This window comes from Oncorhynchus kisutch, linkage group LG29 (genome assembly GCF_002021735.2).
Source record: "Oncorhynchus kisutch isolate 150728-3 linkage group LG29, Okis_V2, whole genome shotgun sequence".
NCBI lineage: Eukaryota > Metazoa > Chordata > Actinopteri > Salmoniformes > Salmonidae > Oncorhynchus > Oncorhynchus kisutch.
This window is the reverse complement of record NC_034202.2, coordinates 37,975,703-37,985,702: the sequence shown is the minus strand read 5'-3', so window position 1 is coordinate 37,985,702 and position 10,000 is coordinate 37,975,703. Positions and strand designations below refer to the sequence as shown.

The following is a 10,000-nucleotide window of genomic DNA, read 5'->3' as shown; positions in this document are numbered from 1 at the left end:
ATATACAGTATAACTCTCTCTAGGAGTGTGTATAATGATGTTTATATACAGTATAACTCTCTGTAGGAGTGTGTATAATGATGTATATATATAACTCTCTCTAGGAGTGTGTATAATGATGTATATATACAGTATAACTCTCTGTAGGAGTGTGTATAATGATGTATATACTGTATATAACTCTCTCTAGGAGTGTGTATAATGATGTGTGTGTGTATATATATGTATATATATAACTCTCTCTAGGAGTGTGTATAATGATGTATATATTTAACTCTCTCTAGGAGTGTGTATAATGATGTATATATTTAACTCTCTCTAGGAGTGTGCCCAGTATTTCCTGGAGGTGAAGGATAAGGACATTAAACATTCTCTGGCTGGACTCTTCGTAGAGATACTGGTTCCTGTAGCTGCAGTAAGTCTACCCTACGTCAGTCTGTATCAACACCAGTCTGTCTCTGTACCAGTTTATCTCCACACCAGTCTGTCTCTACACTTGTCGCATATCCTCTCACACTCCTCATATCTTCTCATATCCCCTCATATCTTTTCATATCCTCTCATATCTTCTCATATCCTCTCACATCCTCTCACATCTATATCACACTCCTCATATCTTCTCATATCCTCTCACATCTATCTCACACTCCTCATATCTTCTCATATCCCCTCATATCCTCTCACATCTCTCTCACACCTCTCATATCTTCTCATATCCCCTCATATCCTCTCACATCTCTCTCACACCTCTCATATCTTCTCATATCCCCTCATATCCTCTCACATCACTCTCACACCTCTCATATCTCCTCATATCCCCTCATATCCTCTCACATCTCTCTCACACCTCTCATATCTTCTCATATCTCCTCATATCCCCTCATATCTATCTCACACTCCTCATATCTTCTCATATCCCCTCATATCCTCTCACATCTCTCTCACACACCTCATATCTTCTCATATCTTCTCATATCCTCTCATATCTTCTCATATCCTCTCATATCTTATAATGTCCTCTCACATCTCTCTCATATCTTCTCATATCCTCTCACATCTCTCTCACATCCCCTCATATATTCTCATATCTTCTCATATCCTCTCATATCTTCTCATACCCTCTCACATCTCTCTCACATCTCTCTCATATCTTCTCATATCCTCTCACATCTCTCTCATATCCCCTCATATCTTCTCATATCCTCCCATATCCTCTCATATTCTCTCATATCTTCTCATATCTTCTCATATCTCTCTCATATCGCATAGTCTCTCATGTTTAATATAGTGTACCTCTAACTCTACTTCATGTTGTAATGTGCCTAATCAATCAATAATGTCACTGGAGATATTAGTCCCCCGTAGCCGCAGTACATATCTCTATACCATATCTTGAAATCTCTCATATCTAATATACTGTACCTGTCCTGTACATTGGTCTATGTGTAACCCCTCTGCTCTGTGTATGACCTATGACCTTTTCCCTTTGACCTTGCAGACGGTGAAGAACGAGGTGAATGTTCCGTGTCTGAGGAACTTTGTAGAAAGTCTGTATGACACTACGCTGGACCTGTCCTCTAGGAAGAAACACTCTCTGGTCAGTCTATACCACACTATTACTATACTGGTCAGTCTATACCACACTATTACTGTACTGGTCAGTCTATACCACACTATTACTGTACAGGTCAGTCTATACCACACTATTACTGTACAGGTCAGTCTATACCACACTATTACTGTACTGGTCAGTCTATACCACACTATTACTGTACTGGTCAGTCTATACCACACTTACTGTACTGGTCAGTCTATACCACACTATTACTGTACTGGTCAGTCTATACCACACTATTACTGTACTGGTCAGTCTATACCACACTATTACTGTACTGGTCAGTCTATACTACACTATTACTGTACTGGTCAGTCTATACCACACTATTACTGTGCTGGTCAGTCTATACCACACTATACTGTACTGGTCAGTCTATACCACACTATTACTGTACTGGTCAGTCTATACCACACTATTACTGTACTGGTCAGTCTATACCACACTATTACTGTACTGGTCAGTCTATACCACACTATTACTGTACTGGTCAGTCTATACCACACTATTACTGTGCTGGTCAGTCTATACCACACTATTACTGTACCGGTCAGTCGAAACCACTCTATTACTGTACTGGTCAGTCTATACCACACTATTACTGTACTGGTCAGTCTATACCACACTATTACTGTACTGGTCAGTCTATACCACACTATTACTGTACTGGTCAGTCTATACCACACTATTACTGTACTGGTCAGTCTAGTCTATACCACACTATTACTGTACTGGTCAGTCTATACACACTATTACTGTACTGGTCAGTCTATACCACACTATTACTGTGCTGGTCAGTCTATACCACACTATTACTGTACTGGTCAGTCTATACCACACTATTACTGTACTGGTCAGTCTATACCACACTATTACTGTACTGGTCAGTCTATACCACACTATTACTGTACTGGTCAGTCATACCACACTATTACTATACTGGTCAGTCTATACCACACTATTACTGTACTGTTCAGTCTAATACTGTACTGGTCAGTCTATACCACACTATTACTGTACTGGTCAGTCTAATACTGTACTGGTCAGTCTATACCACACTATTACTGTACTGGTCAGTCTAATACTGTACTGGTCAGTCTATACCACACTATTACTGTACTGGTCAGTCTATTACTGTACTGGTCAGTCCATTACTGTACTGGTCAGTCTATACCACACTATTACTGTACTGGTCAGTCTATACCACACTATTACTGTACTGGTCAGTCTATACCACACTATTACTGTACTGGTCAGTCTATACCACACTATTACTGTACTGGTCAGTCTATACCACACTATTACTGTACTGGTCAGTCTAATACTGTACTGGTCAGTCTATACCACACTATTACTGTACTGGTCAGTCTAATACTGTACTGGTCAGTCTATACCACACTATTACTGTACTGGTCAGTCTATTACTGTACTGGTCAGTCCATTACTGTACTGGTCAGTCTATACCACACTATTACTGTACTGGTCAGTCTATACCACACTATTACTGTACTGGTCAGTCTATACCACACTATTACTGTACTGGTCAGTCTATACCACACTATTACTATACTGGTCAGTCTATACCACACTATTACTGTACTGTTCAGTCTAATACTGTACTGGTCAGTCTATACCACACTATTACTGTACTGGTCAGTCTAATACTGTACTGGTCAGTCTATACCACACTATTACTGTACTGGTCAGTCTAATACTGTACTGGTCAGTCTATACCACACTATTACTGTACTGGTCAGTCTATTACTGTACTGGTCAGTCCATTACTGTACTGGTCAGTCTATACCACACTATTACTGTACTGGTCAGTCTATACCACACTATTACTGTACTGGTCAGTCTGTACCACACTATTACTGTACTGGTCAGTCTATACCACACTATTACTGTACTGGTCAGTCTATACTACACTATTACTGTACTGTTCAGTCTATACCACACTATTACTGTGCTGGTCAGTCTATACCACACTATTACTGTACCGGTCAGTCTATACCACACTATTACTGTACTGGTCAGTCTATACCACACTATTACTGTACTGGTCAGTCTATACCACACTATTACTGTACTGGTCAGTCTATACCACACTATTACTGTACTGGTCAGTCTATACCACACTATTACTGTGCTGGTCAGTCTATACCACACTATTACTGTACCGGTCAGTCGAAACCACTCTATTACTGTACTGGTCAGTCTATACCACACTATTACTGTACTGGTCAGTCTATACCACACTATTACTGTACTGGTCAGTCTATACCACACTATTACTGTACTGGTCAGTCTATACCACACTATTACTGTACTGGTCAGTCTATACCACACTATTACTGTACTGGTCAGTCTATACCACACTATTACTGTACTGGTCAGTCTATACTACACTATTACTGTACTGGTCAGTCTATACCACACTATTACTGTGCTGGTCAGTCTATACCACACTATTACTGTACTGGTCAGTCTATACCACACTATTACTGTACTGGTCAGTCTATACCACACTATTACTGTACTGGTCAGTCTATACCACACTATTACTGTACTGGTCAGTCTATACCACACTATTACTATACTGGTCAGTCTATACCACACTATTACTGTACTGTTCAGTCTAATACTGTACTGGTCAGTCTATACCACACTATTACTGTACTGGTCAGTCTAATACTGTACTGGTCAGTCTATACCACACTATTACTGTACTGGTCAGTCTAATACTGTACTGGTTAGTCTATACCACACTATTACTGTACTGGTCAGTCTATTACTGTACTGGTCAGTCTATACCACACTATTACTGTACTGGTCAGTCTATACCACACTATTACTGTACTGGTCAGTCTATACCACACTATTACTGTACTGGTCAGTCTATACCACACTATTACTGTACTGGTCAGTCTATACCACACTATTACTGTACTGGTCAGTCTAATACTGTACTGGTCAGTCTATACCACACTATTACTGTACTGGTCAGTCTAATACTGTACTGGTCAGTCTATACCACACTATTACTGTACTGGTCAGTCTATTACTGTACTGGTCAGTCCATTACTGTACTGGTCAGTCTATACCACACTATTACTGTACTGGTCAGTCTATACCACACTATTACTGTACTGGTCAGTCTATACCACACTATTACTGTACTGGTCAGTCTATACCACACTATTACTATACTGGTCAGTCTATACCACACGATTACTGTACTGTTCAGTCTAATACTGTACTGGTCAGTCTATACCACACTATTACTGTACTGGTCAGTCTAATACTGTACTGGTCAGTCTATACCACACTATTACTGTACTGGTCAGTCTAATACTGTACTGGTCAGGTCTATACCACACTATTACTGTACTGGTCAGTCTATTACTGTACTGGTCAGTCCATTACTGTACTGGTCAGTCTATACCACACTATTACTGTACTGGTCAGTCTATACCACACTATTACTGTACTGGTCAGTCTATACCACACTATTACTGTACTGGTCAGTCTATACCACACTATTACTGGTACCTGGTCAGTCTAATACTGTACTGGTCAGTCTATACCACACTATTACTGTACTGGTCAGTCTATACCACACTATTACTGTACTGGTCAGTCTATACCACACTATTACTGTACTGGTCAGTCTATACCACACTATTACTGTACTGGTCAGTCTATACCACACTATTACTGTACTGGTCAGTCTATACCACACTATTACTGTACTGGTCAGTCTATACTACACTATTACTGTACTGGTCAGTCTATACCACACTATTACTGTGCTGGTCAGTCTATACCACACTATTACTGTACTGGTCAGTCTATACCACACTATTACTGTACTGGTCAGTCTATACCACACTATTACTGTACTGGTCAGTCTATACCACACTATTACTGTACTGGTCAGTCTATACCACACTATTACTATACTGGTCAGTCTATACCACACTATTACTGTACTGTTCAGTCTAATACTGTACTGGTCAGTCTATACCACACTATTACTGTACTGGTCAGTCTAATACTGTACTGGTCAGTCTATACCACACTATTACTGTACTGGTCAGTCTAATACTGTACTGGTCAGTCTATACCACACTATTACTGTACTGGTCAGTCTATTACTGTACTGGTCAGTCCATTACTGTACTGGTCAGTCTATACCACACTATTACTGTACTGTCAGTCTATACCACACTATTACTGTACTGTTCAGTCTAATACTGTACTGGTCAGTCTATACCACACTATTACTGTACTGGTCAGTCTAATACTGTACTGGTCAGTCTATACCACACTATTACTGTACTGGTCTGTCTAATACTGTACTGGTCAGTCTATACCACACTATTACTGTACTGGGCAGTCTATACCACTCTATTACTGTGCTGGTCAGTCTATACCACACTATTACTGTACTGGTCAGTCTATTACTGTACTGGTCAGTCCATTACTGTACTGGTCAGTCTATACCACACTATTACTGTACTGGTCAGTCTATACCACACTATTACTGTACTGGTCAGTCTATACCACACTATTACTGTACTGGTCAGTCTATACCACACTATTACTGTACTGGTCAGTCTATACCACACTATTACTGTACTGGTCAGTCTATTACTGTACTGGTCAGTCTATACCACACTATTACTGTACTGGTCAGTCTATACCACACTAGTACTGTACTGGTCAGTCTATACCACACTATTACTGTACTGGTCAGTCTATACTACACTATTACTGTACTGGTCAGTCTATACCACACTATTACTGTGCTGGTCAGTCTATACTACACTATTACTGTACTGGTCAGTCTATACCACACTATTACTGTACTGGTCAGTCTATACCACACTATTACTGTACTGGTCAGTCTATACCACACTATTACTGTACTGGTCAGTCTATACTACACTATTACTGTACTGGTCAGTCTATACCACACTATTACTGTACTGGTCAGTCTATACCACACTATTACTGTACCGGTCAGTCTATACCACACTATTACTGTACCGGTCAGTCTATACCACACTAATACTGTACTGGTCAGTCTATAGCACACTATTACTGTACTGGTCAGTCTATACCACACTATTACTGTACTGGTCAGTCTATACCACTCTATTACTGTACTGGTCAGTCTATACCAATCTATTACTGTACTGGTCAGTCTATACCACACTATTACTGTACTGGTCAGTCTTTTACTGTACTGGTCAGTCTATACCATACTATTACTATACTGGTCAGTCTATACCACTCTATTACTGTACTGGTCATATTCTCCTTTTACAGATTTCAGCATAAGTCTCCTTTCCTCACCTACCACTGATTAATGAATGGACTCCAGTTATAGTCTGGTCCCATAGTATTAATGAATGGACTCCAGGTATAGTCTGATCCCCATAGTATTAATGAATGGACTCCAGGTATAGTCTGGTCCCATAGTATTAATGAATGGACTCCAGGTATAGTCTGTTCCCCATAGTATTAATGAATGGACTCCAGGTATAGTCTGGTCCCATAGTATTAATGAATGGACTCCAGGTATAGTCTGTTCCCCATAGTATTAATGAATGGACTCCAGGTATAGTCTGGTCCCATAGTATTAATGAATGGACTCCAGGTATAGTCTGGTCCCATAGTATTAATGAATGGACTCCATGTATATTCTGGTCCCATAGTATTAATGAATGGACTCCAGGTATAGTCTGGTCCCATAGTATTAATGAATGGGCTCCAGGTATAGTCTGGTCCCATAGTATTAATGAATGGACTCCAGGTATAGTCTGGTCCCATAGTATTAATGAATGGACTCCAGGTATAGTCTGGTCCCCATAGTATTGATGAATGGACTCCAGGTATAGTCTGGTCCCATAGTATTAATGAATGGACTCCAGGTATAGTCTGGTCCCATAGTATTAATGAATGGACTCCAGGTATAGTCTGATCCCCATAGTATTAATGAATGGACTCCGGGTATATTCTGGTCCCATAGTATTAATGAATGGACTCCACATATCGTCTGGTCCCATAGTATTAATGAATGGACTCCAGGTATAGTCTGTTCCCCATAGTATTAATGAATGGACTCCAGGTATAGTCTGGTCCCATAGTATTAATGAATGGACTCCAGGTATATTCTGATCCCATAGTATTAATGAATGGACTCCAGGTATAGTCTGGTCCCATAGTATTAATGAATGGACTCCAGGTATATTCTGGTCCCATAGTATTAATGAATGGACTCCAGGTATATTCTGATCCCATAGTATTAATGAATGGACTCCAGGTATAGTCTGGTCCCATAGTATTAATGAATGGACTCCAGGTATATTCTGATCCCCATAGTATTAATGAATGGACTCCAGGTATAGTCTGGTCCCCATAGTATTAATGAATGGACTCCAGGTATAGTCTGGTCCCATAGTATTAATGAATGGACTCCAGGTATAGTCTGGTCCCATAGTATTAATGAATGGACTCCAGGTATAGTCTGTTCCCCATAGTATTAATGAATGGACTCCAGGTATAGTCTGTTCCCCATAGTATTAATGAATGGACTCCAGGTATAGTCGGGTCCCATAGTATTAATGAATGGACTCCAGGTATAGTCTGTTCCCCATAGTATTAATGAATGGACTCCAGGTATAGTCTGGTCCCATAGTATTAATGAATGGACTCCAGGTATAGTCTGGTCCCATAGTATTAATGAATGATAGGAGAAGAGGAGTGGTGTGGTGTTGGGACACAGCCCATTGATGTATTTATGGACTGCTGGTTTCTTTCAATAGTTGTTGTCGTTGTTTTTGTTTTTGTGTGTGGTTGTTTATTTGTCCCCTTGTGGCTTTCACTACCTCCTTCGAATGGTGCTAGAAATGTCATCCGCATACTGAACATGTTTGTTTTGTTTGGGATTCTTCAAATACCCTCCATCCAGCCAAGCAGACGTTAAGACAAGACTTCAATAGACTGTCTGTCACTCCTCTTCTTCCTCCTCCTCACTTCTTTACCAATATGTATTTTTTTCACGTTGAGTACACACACACACTACCCTGTCATGCCAGAGCTGACAGGACCAAAAGGAGCAGGGAGATAATAACATGCTGTTTGTTTGTCCCTACATGTTGTTCTTCCTCATACCGCCACACCCCTACCCTTCTCCCACAGAGAAAGTGGGAGAAGGGTGTGGGGAGAGAGAGAAAGACAGAGACAGAAGAGCTGGGATAGTGTGTGTGTATGAAAGAGACAGAGAGAGAGACAGAGAGAGACAGAGAGAGACAGAGAGAGACAGAGAGAGAGGGAGACAGAGAGACATAGAGAGAGACAGAGAGAGACAGAGAGAGACAGAGAGAGCGGGAGAGAGAGCGTTGGGAGGAAGGAAGGAAGGAAGGAAGGAAGGAAGGAAGGAAGGAAGGAAGGAAGGAAGGAAGGAAGGAAGGAAGGAAGGAAGGAAGGAAGGAAGGAAGGAAGGAAGGAAGGAGAGACAACATATCAGATTATATTTACTGACAGACTACTCATCTGATACATTCCTATCATACCTCAACCAGTTTAAAAGCATTACCTACATATGCCTGCCGGTCTGAGAGTGGAATTTGAGACTTAATGTAATAGAATATATTTAATGATCATTGTGAGACACTAACACTGAAACAGACACACAGGTGTGAGAGGACCACGTTTGGCACCAATCTGAAACTCCATACAACTTTGTTGAATGAGTACATGTAATGAAAAATAATGTCATGTAGTATAGTGTAATGTAGTGTAGTGTAATGTCATGTAGTATAGTGTAATGTCATGTAGTGTAATGTCATGTAGTGTAGTGTAATGTCATGTAGTGTAATGTCATGTAGTGTAGTGTAATGTCATGTAGTGTAATGTCATGTAGTGTAGTGTAATGTCATGTAGTGTAATGTCATGTAGTGTAATGTCATGTAGTATAATGTCATGTAGTGTAATGTCATGTAGTGTAATGTCATGTAGTGTAATGTCATGTAGTGTAGTGTAATGTCATGTAGTATAGTGTAATGTCATGTAGTATAGTGTAATGTAGTGTAGTGTAATGTCATGTAGTATAGTGTAATGTCATGTAGTATAGTGTAATGTCATGTAGTGTAATGTCATGTAGTGTAATGTCATGTAGTGTAGTGTAATGTCATGTAGTATAATGTCATGTAGTATAGTGTAATGTAGTGTAGTGTAATGTCATGTAGTATAGTGTAATGTCATGTAGTGCAGTGTAATGTAGTGTAGTGTAATGTAATGTCGTGTAGTATAATGCCATGTAGTGTAATGTAGTGTAATGTCATGTAGTGTAATGTCATGTAGTGTAGTGTAATG

At 40.0% G+C, this 10,000-nt stretch overlaps 1 protein-coding gene across 1 annotated transcript in view; it reads left to right on the top strand.

Annotated features, from left to right (window-relative positions):
- The window catches only part of fryb (furry homolog b (Drosophila)), a 120,883-nt gene that overhangs the window by 6,495 nt on the left and 104,388 nt on the right, over nucleotides 1-10,000 (top strand). Inside the window, exons 6-7 of the mRNA XM_031808761.1 lie at nucleotides 323-415; nucleotides 1,499-1,597. Coding sequence (XP_031664621.1) covers nucleotides 323-415; nucleotides 1,499-1,597 — 192 coding nt within the window. The remainder of the gene's footprint in view (nucleotides 1-322; nucleotides 416-1,498; nucleotides 1,598-10,000) is intronic.